The sequence below is a fragment of the Poecilia formosa genome, unplaced genomic scaffold (genome assembly GCF_000485575.1).
Source record: "Poecilia formosa unplaced genomic scaffold, Poecilia_formosa-5.1.2 Scaffold52, whole genome shotgun sequence".
Lineage (NCBI taxonomy): Eukaryota > Metazoa > Chordata > Actinopteri > Cyprinodontiformes > Poeciliidae > Poecilia > Poecilia formosa.
Window position 1 is genome coordinate 629,339 of NW_006799991.1, and position 16,251 is coordinate 645,589.

General features: G+C 38.7%; 1 protein-coding gene across 1 annotated transcript in view; it reads right to left on the minus strand.

Annotated features, from left to right (window-relative positions):
• faf1 (Fas (TNFRSF6) associated factor 1) overlaps nt 1–16,251 on the minus strand; it is a 69,800-nt gene that overhangs the window by 16,430 nt on the left and 37,119 nt on the right. The window contains exons 13-16 of the mRNA XM_007552661.2: nt 10,248–10,402; nt 4,575–4,711; nt 4,409–4,497; nt 573–653 (exon numbers count right to left, since the gene is read on the minus strand). Of these exons, the coding sequence (XP_007552723.1) occupies nt 573–653; nt 4,409–4,497; nt 4,575–4,711; nt 10,248–10,402 (462 nt within the window). The remainder of the gene's footprint in view (nt 1–572; nt 654–4,408; nt 4,498–4,574; nt 4,712–10,247; nt 10,403–16,251) is intronic.

Below are 16,251 nucleotides of genomic sequence, written 5' to 3' on the forward strand. Positions count from 1 at the left end.
GTAAAATGTGCCACGTTTCAGAAAACCAACACTGAAAGTCATTCTAAAAGCATCCTTAAAGAAAAGTGGTGGCATTATTGTTTAACTTCTCAACAAGAAAAAAAAAACAACTAAGTGATATTTCTCTTTTTTTTATGTTGCAACAGCAAAATCAAGAAACATTTTAATTTCTGGTCTGGTATATTCTGATGCATACTGCAGTGAAATAATATTTTATAAGTTAAATCCAAAAAATAGGCAAAAACTGCTGTGTCAAGATGCAAAAAGCTGGAAGAAAACCCCAAAATACTTCCATATGGATTTACATGCAAATCCACATCAAATATAAAAACAAAATGGGTCATTGTCTAATAACTCCACATTTTAAAAATAATGTTGTGTTGGCCTGTAACATAAAATCCTAATAAAGTACATTAAAATTTGTTATTTTATCAAGAAAAAAAAAGTGATAAGGGGCAAATCATCATGCAACAGATTCAGACTGTCAAAGATTTCAAAAAGAGTGCCATGGCTGGGAGGTGGGGGGATCAAATACACACTAAACGTGGAAACACTCTTTGTTCTGGACGTACCTTCTTTCTGTCAGCCTCTAAGGACAAGCGATAGGCTTCATCCTGCTCCCTCTTCACCATCTCCCTGGCCTCGCGCTCGTCCTGGGCGGAGGGAGAAAGAGTCAGGCCTGTTTAACTAACAACATAATAAAAGGACACAACGAGAACAAAACATCTAAGCTGAGGTGCCGGTTATAGAAGCCAGGAAGAACCGGGGCAAAAGAAAATGCTGCATGTCAAGTGTGGTTACGTACAAACATCAGGTATGAAAGAGTAGCAGTAGAAGGGATTTCATTGTGACTGGGCTGTCATTTACCAGACCCCGAACCTCTTTTATGTCTCCCATTCTGAGTTTCACCCTCCCTTTCTCTTTCATTCATTCTGCCCCTCTCTTCCTGTTTGTACAGAGGGAAGGGGACAGGAGGCCTTTCTCTTTCTACCTGCTGTGGCTACAAAGTGTTTCATAAAGACTCGGTCTAACTACGAGTGTCCCATTGTGTTAACACTGCACAGCCATTAGTTTTCTGTTTTCTGAAGGCCCATGCTGTGTGCCGACCCGGATATGGCAAAGTACGCTCATTGTGACGATCAGAGGGCTACTGTGCAGCTAGGCGGCTAAGCAAAATGGCAGCGTCTATTGTCGCATTGAATCGGAGAATGCAACGATACATTTGTGCTTTGGGTTGGCATAATAGAGGAACAGTGAAAGGAAACTGTAAAAGAATGGCAGAGAGGGACAAAAGCTTCAAAAGTGCCTGCCATCAATACACTGAGCCCGAGTCACGCAAGCAGGTCAGAGTGTGTGACGTACGATGCTCCCTTTAGCATTTGTTAAATATCTTCCAATAACTTTTAACGCATTAATTAGAAGAATCATGAGGCAAAAATGTTCCTCTAACATGTATCCGCACAAAGACTGTGATTCTGAGAGCTTTAACTTCGCAGGAAAAAAAGAAAAAGAAACAGATTTTCCACAATTAAATCATGGCTACTGTTCAAGTTGGCACGACATGTGGCATCTTTTAGTGTTGATGATACACTTGGTATTGAGGGAAAAAAGAAAAAGAAAAAAAAAATCAAGCTGTCACACATTCAATGTTTGCAAACAAAATAAGAAATTTAAACGGCTCTTCTTAATTTGCTTTTCAATTTTGGGACCAAGCAGCTCAGAGATTAAGCTGCTTCCAGAAAAAGTTGGGATGCTGGAGAAAATGTAAATAAAAAAAAAAAGAATACAATGGTTTGCATAGTATTTAAAGTCTACATATGACACTCCGATCTGGAGAATTTTGATTTACTTTGTGGAAAACAACATTAGGCTTTTTGTCAGTGTTATTTTTTTTATGGTAAATTTTCACTAATCGGTTAAGGTTGCTTCTTTAGCTCTGAACACTAAAAGTTTGATAGAAAAAAATGTAGACTATTATTCGCAGCTTACCACCAAAACTGGAAGTATGGAAAGTGTAGAAGGGAACGCACATATGACTGACTAGAAAATTGTTTCTCACGCATTATGAAAAATGAAGATGAAACAGAATTAAAGATCAATTTGATGGCAGGCACTTTTGATCGATTTCAGGTCCCAAATTCTTTGTTCTCATAACGAGTTGAGTCAACAAAGCACTCTAGTGTACATACAAGTCCAGGCAAGTTTGCTGTAAAAAAAACCCTTAAAATAAATATTTTCATTCATTCATCCAAAGCAACTGAGGTAGCCTAAACTCAATGAAAAATGTAGGATCCTCCAAATTCTAACCATTAATTTGACATGTCACTTTTTCTACAAAGTTGCCAGCTGCATAATTGTTGAAACCCCCTAAACATTCTTCAAAAATAAATGTAAACAAAGCATCAGCTTACTTTTTTGCTTTTAAAAAAAAAGTCAATCCAAATTTCTAAGAAGTTCTAATTAGTAATTTATTAATTATACAAATTTTATTTGCATAGCACCTTTTCAGCAACAAGGCATTTCAAAGTGCTTAACATCATAAAAATACAAAAATGACTACTTCAGACTTCTTCAACAAAGAATGTTTTTATATGCATGTGCAGTACAAGGGCCCTCCGGTATAATGTGTGGAGACTATTTTCACACTTTATAACATGTTTAGGCGACATGGCCTGAGAACGACCTAAAAGAAAAAAACTGGTAGCGCTGACAGATGCAGACCACAAAACCTGAACAGTCACCCGGTTAGTAACCGCTAAGCTAAAACACAGACAACCCCAGGAATGACTGTTGTCTCACTAAGGCTGCTTGGAGTCAAAGTGCAGCTGCTACAGATCCAGACAGACACTGAGGGAAGAGTCATGGAGTTATGCCTGGGTTGAGTGAGTCTCAGTCTAAGCATTCACTGGGAAAGAGGGTAAAGAAATCAAAGAAAACAAGGAGTTTCACCAATACGCTCTTTGGCAAGAATGACAAAATGAGCAAAGTTGAAGATGAGTTCATTCACTGATGAAAGGAAGATGGTCCTTTCATTTCAAGGAAACTGAAGTAATACGGTTAATGAACATGTTAAGTAACAACCTATTCCATCATGGTTACTTATCCACTTAAATATTTCATTTTGTGAGTTATTTCTCACACAAAGAAGATCCATTAATTCATCCATCTGATTCGTTAACAAGACCCCAAAACACATGAACTTGAGAAAGGTTCTTGTCCTGGCCCAAAGAAGATCCTTTCTCAGTAACAATCGCTTTACTCAAAATATCTTTGATTTACATTTGTAACATGGAAAAACTTTCATATCCCAGGAAGTAATAATAATAGTAATAATAGAAAAATGCAAAACAAATTAATTGGAGAAAAAAAAAGATTTGAAAAATCTGCCAGACTGAATATGTCACATGTCAATAGCTCTTTGGTTGAAACAAAAATGTGTACATACCACCAAGTGCCACCCCCACCAAATGTCTACTAAGATCTTCTTAACCATTCTGTGAAATGCTAAGTCTTCGTTTCATGCCAGTTTTAGAGTGTTTACTCTCTGCACTTCTCTGGTGCAGCAGCTTGTGTTTGAACAATATTTAACATTTGAAGACTTTTTGCTTGCAGAGCATTTTACCCAAAAAGAGGATGGATATTGTAGAAAAACACGCTCATGTCTATGAAAATAAGAAAAGTATCCTCTTGATGTCAATAAACTGCTTTCCCTTTGGCAACAATAATAATAAAACTCAAGCTAACCATTCTGGGCGTAGGCGACGCTGCACGTACATTCCTCTTGCTATAAGCTGTCACTAATGGTTGTCTTTCACCAACAGTGACAAATCCAAAAGAAGCCAGTAAATTGTTCAAATATTAACAACACAGAGACAAAAGCTGCAGCTCAGTACCAAGGAACTGACTGGAACAAGTTTAACCCTCAGGCTGTGTGCATGTGTGTGTGTGTGTGTGTGTGTGTGTGTGTGTGTGTGTGTGTGTGTGTGTGTGTGTGTGAGAGAGTCCCATTAGCTGATAATAACTTATGCAACAAAGACGTTATGAATCTCACAACCACATTGTTAGTCAATCAGTTTGGTTGGCTGACTCTTTTAATATTTACCAACTAATCCAGTGTGACAAGCTGTCATCTGTAGATACTGTAGTTAAAAAACTGTCATGACAAAAACAAGTTGCGTATGTAGGACTGAACCACAGTTAATGGCTTAAATACGTCCCATCATACTTTAAAACTTCTCCAAAGTCAAACATAACAAATTGAAACATCCCCATTAAGGCTTCATAGCAAACAAACATGAATTTAGATTTGCTTTTTACACGATATAATTAATTTTCAGACTTTTAAAAATAACTTCTGAGATCAAACGGTAGAAGATGCTGCAATCAAATTCACAAGTTCCAGCCGTACCTCGTCTTTGATGTCTTCTTGCTGTTGTGCTGTGAAAATCTCCATCGCTCCCATTAACCTCATCATCAGCTCGTCCACCGTTGTATTGCCTGGAGAAAAATTCAGAAAATAATATCTCGGGCGCATGGTTTTTAAACGTTAATGACGGCATTTCTCTTTGATTCACCTTGAATAACATTTAGAACTTCGTTGGATGTGCGTTTGCCCATGACTATAAGGAGCAGGGGGAACTGGTCTGTCTTGTACGTCCGTATAGTCTGTGTTACCACGCTGCCAAAGTGCCTCGTACACATGGTGAGAAGTCTGAAAAACAAAGAAACACACTCCAACTTATTTGCTTAGAAATGCAATCATCTCGTCAGAACTTGTAACTTGAAGTAGTACAAAAAGGAGACGCAAAATTCACAAGCATGCGCACGTATTTTTCACAACAAATGGAACTGGTACGCTCCTCCCAGGCTGCGTTGAGAAATGAAAAACACACACAATTCACGGTATTAAGGACTTTAAAACCAATTCGGCTTTTTCTTATTCCATCAGAGTGACATGCTATCTCAATTGGAAGCGTAGATGAATTAGTATTCCTCACCAGGCGCCCAGAATTGATAGGGCAAGAGAGGATTTCTTATTCCATTACAAAGACAGAACTTTTTAAATTAACATTTCAGAGAGGGAAAAGGGTAGCCGGCAGCCGGGGCCCCGCCAAGCTCCCTGTAAATGTCATAATATTAATGAATTGCTATAGACTGAATGCAAATATAGATTAGCTTTTTCTCCCGCCTTTTAATAAGATCTACTTTAATAACTGAGTGGTAAAATGGAGAAGTAATAGAATGGGTGGAGGAGGGGCAGGTCAGAGAGAGAGCACAGATAGAAAGGCAGCTGCCTGAGAGAGAGGTGTAACTCATTAAAGATGAAGTCTAAGCTATAGAAGCTGCTTGACCAACTTTCAAGCTGAGAAATTGACCACCAAATCTCCATGTGATAGTAATAATCTCCAAAAAGTGGGATGTAATAGTAAAAAAGCAGGGAAGTGAAGTGCTTCTCTCGGGCTGTAATTCAGTCAGAACTTTCCCAAATGAACTCCGAGTCACCCTTGACTTGCAATGAAAGAGATGGGTCACTCTAATCTTATGGATCATTTTGATCTGACATTTGTCCCTGTTCAGCCCTCGACCCAGCCACACCATAACAATAGCCCACAGGGAAACTCTAACCTGTAATGAAAGGCCAGAGAACAATGGACAACAACTTGAAGGGTAACCTAATCTTAAAGCTCTAACCAAGCACAAGCCAAGCTGCTTTGGTTTCCAGCACAAAATCGAAGGAAGTCAGTCTTCCCGAATGAAAACAGACAAAACGGCAACATCAAAACTGTACAACTAAGACACACGGCACCACATCGACTACATTTCCACTGTGATTTAAGCTGCATCTCGGACTTAAAACATTTTTGCATTCGGGTGGAAAACAAGTACGGACAGCACACTGAGGCTAAGAGGAAGCAGAGTTGCTCCAGGAAGTGAGGTGAGCAGTTCAGCAACATCATCCAGGATTAATCTAACATGGCAAAGAAGGTAATTGAGTCCACACAAAGTCCACGAAAACTCCACGAAACATCAAAGAAAACACCTGACAAAACTCGCAGCCAGCGTATTTAAGACTCCGTGTCAACGGACAACGTGATTGACAGCTTCTAATTTGTCACCCATCCCATCTTATTTTCTTTGTACTCATCTCTACAGCAAAAATAGTTAATGTTTCCCCGCGCTGTCGCCTCGCATTTCGTCAGGTCCAGTTCACGCATTAAGATATGAACCGACAGGGAGCAGCTGACGTTTGCTCCAGTGAGCAGCTGATGAATCAGGTTAGTACAGTAGCACTGCGGGGAATGTTTCTGCAAGCCACCTGTACGGTTAGCAGTCTGGGAACCGGATGCTCCGATAGCTCACTGTGTCGTACACACTTTGTTTCAGAGCTAACATGGACAAGTTTTGATTTGAAAGTGACATTTTGTTCTCCCTCAAAAGCCAGTTATGTTTTCAGGTTGGCGTATGTCAAAAAGAGTAGTCAGGCATACTGAACAGGTGTGCAAATTGGTCTGTGAGAAGTGAAGCCTTCAGTTTTCACTTTGGGACTGCAGAATAATTACACTGTCAGTTGACTGTGTGGGTTAAATATGAGGAAGAACAACAAAAAAAATATTTTTAATGTGAACATTTGATATCGCTGTTATAGCCTTTAAAATACGGTGCATTAAAAAAGTATTCGTGGCTTTTAACTTTTAGAGTTTTTGATTATAATTTTAATAGTAAATTTTTTATTTATTTATTATATCACTAGACCAACAACAAGTTACTTCATGTACAGTGAAGTAAACAAACATTTTTATGCTTCCTAATAATATTATTTGCAGAAATACCTTATGGTGCATTTACAGCTTTTTTTTTTATCATAGTATATTTACCAGCTTTGCCCACTTACAGACTGATATTTATTCCTTTAATTTAAGTTTAGTCAAATAAGATCAAAGTCTCGACTTTGTATCAGATCCCCTGGTTTTGCATCAATTGCAAGACAAAGGCACTAGTAAAAACCCTTTAAGTTTAGTTAAAGTTAATCTCTGAGAAAAAAGAAAACCATTGGCTGTAATTAAAGGACCTGTTTATACGTATGAAAAAGACAACAGTCAATTTTTTAAAACTATTAGATTGGAGGGACGGCGTGGATAAAATCAACAAAAATATGAGATGAAGATCAGAAATGCCAGTTTGAGGGAGAGGAGAACCACAGAAGCTTCACAGATGCAGTGAAGGATGCAGAGGGTTTGGAGTGACAGAAAGATGCTGATCAGCTGTAGAGAAACCTAAACAGCAGCTGACAGAAGATATTGGAAATGTATGCCTCATTAAAATCCCACATAATCATGAACTTATATGGTAACTTATATGGTAACTTACATAGCATATAAGTTATGTGGTAACTGTTTTATTTTGTGTTGCATTTTAATTATAACCAGTGTGTGATCAATAGCTCCTCTTTTCCTTTGTCAAATACACATACAGAACTTTCTTCTGTCCATGAAAAAGTGACTAAGTATCTTTTACGTAAAGTAAAATTTTATGAGGAAATTTTCTACTTTTATTTGAGTAGCATTTTACGGAGGTATTTTTTATTTATTTTTATCAAAGTAACAATACGAGTTCAGTATTTCTGCATTATTTTCACCTCTGGGTTTGAGCCATTCTGTTGTAGTTCTGGTTGTAAATTTCGGGCTGCTGTTCTCCTAGAAGGTGAACCTCCAACGCAGCCTCATGTGTTCAGGTTTTCTTCCAGGATTGTGTGACAGTGACCACCTTCCATGTCACTGCTGAACTCTTGCATCCACACTGGCATCACTACCTTTCATATATTAGGCGTGGCTTTTCCACCGAACAGACTAAAAAAAAAGACCCAAAAATTGCACTTTGACCCCACCTTCTTTGACATGTGTGCCGAGTCCCCTTAATAGTTTGTGGCAATCTGGTAAAGGATTTCTTTCGACTTTCTTCCAACAGTTGTTTTCTTTCTGCCAGTCTTCCATGAAGCACACATTTGTGGAGTCCATGTCAAATGCTTCCCCCTGGAACAGATACTACCACCTAAGCAGTGAATCTCTGCAGCTCCTCCAGAGTTACTTTTGCTGCTGTTATGATTAATGCTCTACCTGCCCTACCAGTCCTTCAGTGTGCCAAGAAATGCTAAAAACTTAGATTATTATTTAAAATCTAATTCTGATGCAGCGCCTTCACGTCTTTCACCCAAATCCGTCTGCTGTGTTCCTCTTGTTCACTAATGTGAACAAGAAGCCCTTTGGCTAAGCTTGAGTGAGTCCAGGGGAAAAAGGGAACAGGGTGCTGAATACAAACGCAGGTCACACTTCAGATTTTTATTAAAAATGCTGGAAACACATTTATTATTTTAGTTTCCTTTCACAATTATGAACTACTTTGTTTAGTTCTATCATACAAAGTGAAAAATGCTTTTGGGGTTTGTGGCCGTAACGTGACGAACTGTGAAAACCTTAAATGGGATGTTATAGTGTTGGCCAGGCCCTGTGAGACAGAATACTGACTGTACAACTCTTTCCCCACATTTCTGAAAAAAACTCCGCCATCCAATCACCAGCCCCGCTTTTATGCATAATTAATCATTTGCCAAGGAAGCCTGTGAAGAATAGCACATTCCAGTATCAGCAGGTTTATCACTCACACAATTAGGATACCTTTCTAACAGCCTGTGTGACTAATGCCAATCACCAGTCAGTCTGGATCAGCCAGAGAGCGTGAGAATGCAGAGCAGCCGTGCATTTGTGAGCGGGTTAGCCTGCACAAGTGCATGCATGCGTTAGCGGCAAAGCTGCGACTAGCTGTGTGCCTTGAAAAGCTCCAGATGTTGCCTCTCTTTTAATGTGCGATAAAAAGGCTCAGCTGGGGCAAAAAGCAAAGGAGGCCAATCGGAGAGAAAGGAGAGTGGAATGGAGGAAGGAGGGAGTTTCCTTAAAAGAAATAATGGAGGGAAAAGGTCAGGGTGCGAGTCTTTCTTAAGTGGCTACTACCAGAGGGCAGGCTTAACTCGGCAAGTTTAGGGGAGAGAGGGGGAATGTTAGACCACAGAAATAAATAAGAGAAATAGAAAAAAAAATGTATTTAAAAAAACAATCTACTGTCTAATACAAAAAAAAAAAAAAAAAAAAAAAAAAAGGTTTGGAAAGCCAAACAGCACTTCACCAAAACAGGGCACAAAAGTTTGGACTTTCAGGACAAATGCAGTGATAGAGATGTTTGGATTCCAAGGGAGTCCTTCATCTCCCACTGACCCTCTATTCAGACAGCTCAGTCAAAATGCCCAATCAGGGGCCTCGCCGTGCAAACACAACGCCTTTTGTTAGCATGCAACCTCCAAGCTTCAAAACACAGAATGAAGGAAGAGAGAGTGAAACTGGTGAAGACATCTTAACTGATTTCTACTGCAGGTTTTGTGACACCCGACGTTTCATCAACAGAACATGATTTAATGTTCCCCAAAGGTCCTGGTGCACCGAGCAGTTATACAGCCAAACATTTACAATTCAGTCCAACAAGAGAACAAGTGTGGTCATTATTATGAAGCAGCAATTAAAACATGAACAGATGATTGGAAGCCACTAACGATCCTCAAACAAAAACATGGTCTCCCTTTGAAAACGTGTGTGCTCCCATCAGAGCGACGGCCTGTCAATACGATGGAAGGTAACTTTCACCCCTGATCAGTTGAGAGAAAGAGACTGTTCATTAGTCCAAGTCAAGACTCCAATTCTGTTTTTGATTAAGTGCATCTAGAGTCCAAGTCTAAGACTTGAGTTTCCATCTGTTACAGAAGGCAGGATCACTGGAGTGAAATCAGGATTTTATTTAATCACAGCTTGTACAAGTTTAGCTCCCTTTAAGTTTTGGAAAGGGGCTTCAGTTTAGGACTAGCCTGGTGAATTATGTGATAGTTTGCTGGAGGCGTGACTTTTACTGAACTTTAAAATGACTGGATGTGATTTTTTTTCCGATCTTATCGTTTGGCCTTGACATATATAATGCGCTTGATCATAAAGGAAGCTACGCTATGAAGCTTACCCAGAAAATGTGTGAACTTTTTAAACTTTCATTAAACTTAGATCTTTCATGCAACATTTTTTAAAATTAAATTAATCAAGTAAATCAATGAAAATCAATCATATCCCCTTTAAATAGGAAATGCATATATGGCATTAATTCTAATGAGAGGACACGCCGTAACCATGGAAACAAAGAGGATTTTGATGCTGCACCTGGCTTTGTTAGCTTCTTTAGTGACATCCCAGGCCCATGTGATGAAGTTCTGGCTCAGGTAGGAGACGATAGAGTCGGCACACATCATTTGGGAACAAAAGACGTTGCTGAGGACGCTGTCGTCATTGTGGAGGTAGATGGCCAACAGCTTTCTCTGCAAGAAAGAAAAAAAAAAAAAAGAAAAGAAATTAGAGGCAGGAAAAGACAAAAATATCAGCCGAGTGTATCCTTTAAGCCTTCAGGGTATTTGCCTAAGTGATATGAGACTCCTTTTCTTTTTCTAATTTGGAAGAAGACTCATTTTTAGAATAAGCAAACATACACAGTGTAGTGGCCATGGGCAGCAGAGATTTTTTTTAAAAAAGCAACTAAAACTAATATTTTGAAGTAACAATGTTTAACTTGCATAAAAACAGAGAAAATAATTGCCATTTAGATAATAAAATGCAAGCAACTGGATATATTATTAAAAAAAAAAACCCAGAATGACACGTAGTCATAAATTTGTTCTTTTAGTCTTGAGATGCAGTGATTGAGCTGATTTTGACCAGTTCAAAGACAGAGATGTCACATAATATTTACAGTCATACTAGGTTTGACTCCAAGAGAAAATTAATGAAGAAACACATTAATCTCATTCATGCATATAGTGCATGTCCCTCATTTTATAACTTCTATTGCACTCAACCAAAAGTGCATCACGGATTAATTAACAGAAAATGGCAGGGATGTATTAGTTTGAATGTGCTGAACAGCATCGGACCTGCTGATTACTGATCAAAAAAATATTACTCCCTCATAATCTATGGTCAACTGGTGCATCTCTAAATTAGGTTAATCTATTATTTGCCATCGTTTCACCACATATGGGTGCCTCCATTTTGGAGAGACAGCAAAGGAACATGAATCGACAATTAGGTGAAGAGATTTGAGCAGCTCATAACAAGGGCACCGCCGACAAAAACAGCAAATAGCAGACACAATCAAGTGGAAAGCGGTGTAAATAAAACTTCTCTTGGATGCGAGGCAGATATAGCAAAAACAAAACAGACAAATCACTCTATTTATTTTATACCAAATGCCAGCAGCCTGCTCAGGTTAGTAGCAGCAAGGCCAGACAATATTGACGAAGCTCCAAATCCGAGGATATTGACACCAACATATAAGCCCGCTAGATTTTCCCTTCTGACAATCTAATTAAAAAACAAATACACCCACAAACGTAAAGGGTTTGAGGGGACAATGTTGGAAATAATGCTCTTTAAATTACATGTCACTTTGCGCCGTATAAAAGAACAAACAAGAACAACTCTCAATCTGGTGCCTGGTTCATTTTAAGCGGGGCTGCGATGGTGGGAGTTAAGGGGCCTGCTTCTCAGGAGCAGTAATCTAGGCTACGTGCGCCAGAAAGCAAAGAAATCTACACAGGGCGTAAGATGTGAAGAGAAGAAAAAGAAGAAGTTGTGCTATACTGTGGCCTGTGTAGAATGGGAATGGGAGAGCACTGCTGTGTTTGCTCAACGATTAGTGCTTTAGAATAATCTCCAGGGCTCCTAGAGAGAAGGACCTGGGGACTCATTCACTGGGCCGATTCACCAGCCTGAAAAGATTAAACACTCATGCTGAGAAGACAAGCAAATTCAGTCTAGAGGGAGGAATGAGTCCGAGGATAGCGAGAGTTTTACAACCAGAGAGGAACAGGGGGAGAAAAAAAAAAAGAACCTGATACACACTCGAATACTGGTGTCCCAACCTGAATTTAAGTTTGAACCCAAAGGCAAAGGAGGATTTATGCTCACAAACATGCATGCTCAATTAGACCAAGTGTAAAGACTAATCAAAGTAGGCATTTTGGCCAACTGAACTCCTTCATCTTAGTTAAACTGTCCATACCCCTGTGTTCCCTCTCCACTTTCAAAGTGAGATCTTTTGTGTCGCCTGTCTTAGCAGGGAGGAGCAAATCCCTCCGTTCAGCTAAATTACTAGGTCCAACCTGAGCGAGATAGCGACCCCATAGCCCTTCCTCACACCTGTTCGACGCAATCCAAGCTCGCTTTGTGAGAGCGAGTGACCAAAGGTTTCACACAGTACGGAGCTGATCACGCTTAGGTCTGTGTGCATAATCTAAACTTCATCCTTTCAGAAATTAATCTGAAGAAAATTCATTAAAAATTATCCTTTCCAAGCCTGTTTTATCAATCCAAACAACTTTACCACACAATTCAAATGTTTATGGATTTAGATAGGCGTTTTTTCACTTCCAACAACATTGCAATTACATTCAATTAAAATGTTCCTCAGAGGATGTATATCAATAAAAAAAGAGTAATTCTGATATTTAGTGAGATAAAATAAATAAATAAATAAATAAATAAATAAATAAATAAATAAATAAATAAATAAATAAGACTCAAGGCTGAAAACTAATTTCACTGGTAAAACAGATGAACAAACTCCAGCCCAGTAGTGGGTAGTAATGCACCTGGAGGTCAGGTGTGAAAAAGATGCCCAGGGGAAAATTAAAAACTTCAAAACTACAATATCGCCTCAATGTAAAACGTTTTGCTAAGAGCACAGCAGAGATATTAGCTACATCAGGTCTGGGAGAAATGGTAGCAGGTTGGTTGGCCGCCACAGTCCTTTCAGAAATTACACTAAAAAAATTCTGCACCAAAAAGAAAAATTGAATGTTGGGAGAAACACCTAGAAATAATTGCTTTATTTTAATAGCCTATTTTCTTAAGATCCCTAACAATAAACCTGAATAAATTCAAACTGAAAACAGTGTGTAATAAAAAAAAAACTCCCTAGCAGATGAAAACTTATCCCACTGAGATATTCTGAAGATTAATGGCGAGGGAAACTACATTTCTTCCATGTTGCATTAAAAAACTTGGCGTGAAACCCAACTAGATTTCCTCTGGTGTACTAACTTTCATTATTACGTATACATATTCACACAGTGCCCTTTTCAAAAAGAAAAGAAAATACACTGTGCATAAAAAACGTCATGAATCCCACAATACAGCCAAACTAATATCTCCCTCTATATACCACGAGTTATTCAACACAATCTTGGCTGCTGGGGCGCTCCACACTAGAGAGAAAGCTGATATTAATGAAACCAAAATACCAGCTGATATTGTTCTTTTATCAAAATAGCTGCTGCAAAGTCGCTACCAAAGTGTTGAGCCCTATATTTTTCTCGACACTTGTGTGATTCAGAGCTGTATTTACAGGGGATTTGAGGAGGAGCTTCTTTTTTTTATACCGACTACTTTTAGTTTGATGACTGGATTGTTTTCTGTGGATTTTATTGCAAGAAAAAAGGTCTTCAAAATATACTGTGTAGAACAACCTGAATAAAATCCTGCTATTAAAAGGCATCTCTCAGAGCTGCTTTCTGGTGGAGACATTTATGGTTTGTCGACCTGTTGGCTGGAGCTCATTGTTCACAAAGTTATGAATGATTTAAGAGTCGCTGTTAATCTAGGAGCAAAAAATAAATCAATACCATGTTTTGTTGTCCGCTAGGATATTAGCCAACCAATATTTGAAGAATATCGTGCAGTGGTAGATCATTTAAAAATGACAATTACTAGCTCTCTAACATTGATAACATTTACATGTTATAAGTTTGAGATTGTATTTTTGGTATTTAAGCTGAAATCTCTCCTCTTTTTGTTAATTCTGAGATGCATGTTGACCAAATCTGTGACTGATAAAGTCAGTTTAAAATTCACATAGATACAAGAACCTGAAATGAACTAACAGCACTTAATGTCAAGCAGAACTTCAATCAGAACCATTTCTCGTTGCTGCAATAAAACAATTACCGGTAGTTGAATTGCGTTAGAACTAAACGACATATTTCTTTCTTCAGTGCAGTATCACATTTCAAAAGGCTGTTTGGATGCAATTTTTATCATATTTCAAGTTCCACGCATTTTGCCTGCTGGGTTGAGCCCACACCTGGTACAGAAATGTAGGCAGAGACGCTGGAGCTCAACAACATTGTGACGATGGACAAAAGTCAGAAGGTGGAAAAAATGTGCAGGTTTATTGCAACTCATTGATATTAAAAAGGAATATAATTTATATAATTTGCAATATTTCCAGCCCTATGATGCATCTTATGGAATATAAAAATCCCTCCACATGCAATAATGAAAGATAAGCAGTTTATATCTATAAGTTCATTAATCTGCTTTTTAAAACGTTCATATGGAGTCAACAGCTTACTGCTGCAGTTTGTTTTTACACTTCTCCGTCTGATGAACATAAGGACATGTAAGATCCCTATTTCTGCTCCGCCTGACTGCTGCTGTTTCCTCTCAAGTCCTCAAGGTGATCGCTGGGATCTTGAAGTGGATACTTGGCAGAAATAAATCCCCGAACCTCCCTCTTCTTCATGGCTATGAATTTTTATGTGTCTTTGTGTGTGGCAGACAGGAGAGAGGAGCGAAGGAGAGCGGGGTTAGAGTGATTAACCACTGCATTGATGGGGATTTAGCGAGGATCGCCGTTAGTGATGGGTGGCCTATCACTCTGTACGCGCCGACTAACCATCAATCCCCGAGAGAGTTCAGCTCAGCTCAGCTCAGCTCTGCAGCCCAAAGCATTTTCATTAAGGATGGATTGAGTCTATCTCAACAGTGCCCCAACACACACCTTCAGAAACACTTCATCAAATGTAGTGTTTTGCTTAGTGATTAGCCTCTCCCAGGCTATGAGCGACTGAGACCGATTCCTCTGTTTATAAAGCAAGAAGTTGTCTCTCTTCAGCCAGATCTGCCCTTTTCTAATATCCTCTTAATGAAGAAGGCTTTTCTCCCATGATTACAAAAAACCCTGGATCTCCTTTTAAATGGAAGCAAACGACGACGCAGCCGAATCGACAGGACAAAGAAATTGTGTAATTTGGGGACACGAGACAATGTAATGAAAACATTAAAATGAGGATGTGTTGGCCTGCTGTCCGGGCTGACAAAACAAGGCAAACGCAGAATTGTCTTGCACATAAACACCATCGATAAACAGTTTTAGCCACAACACAGTTGGCAGGCTAAATGAAGCTCAGAAAATAGTGTGAAAATAAATACTTCTTGCCCCTCCGCTGCACAGAGCACAATCGTGCGGAGCACGTGAACACCAGAGACATCAGCCATATTGTGCTGGCTTAGAAGCAGGGATCAGCTGGGAAAAAGCCAGGATGCCAAATGTTTTCTTAGTTTCTCTGTTTATTTCACTCTCTTTCCATCTTTCATCCTCCAAACTCACGTCCTCCCCACCTGACTCATTTCCAGCTAACATTTTGGCCTCGTTCTCTTATTTCACATGTTCTTAATAATGCGCCATCACTGTCATCTTTATCGCCATGGCTCTTTGTGTGTCTCACGATGTGAACCCTCCCTCTTCCCCAAGCATGTTCCTGTGTCCTCTCAGTCTAATAAGGCCGTAATCCACACAAGCTGTCAGTTGATACAGGCATCCTTAAAAAGAAAAAAAAAAAAAGCGGAAAAACAAGATGGGAAAGCAGGAAATAAAAACAAAGGCTCGACTTTCAGGTTGAAAAGTTAATGCGACTTCTGATCAAATCAAATCAATGTTGCATTATGTGAAAATAAAAAGTGTGGACAGCCGTCAAATATTCTGCTTCGAGTTTAATAATGGGGCGTCTATTGAGTTCTGTGTGTTACTAACATGTTTAGTTATTAAGATCTGTATTAAATACGATACCGTATGGAGTTTATCAGATAACCTTCTATTAAAAAAAAGGTTTATATAAATTTACTAATATTATGAAATTAAAAATTCATGAGGGTTTTATTTGTCTGTATTTATTTAATATAATGCAAGCACCAAGTTTCAAAAAATGTCGAAGAGATGCGAAAATAGACTGAAATGTGTGAAGCTGAAAAGATTCTGGATTATTTCGTCTGTTCCAAAATTTGTAAGAGAAATAAAAAGAGTAGTTTATATATATATATATATATATATATA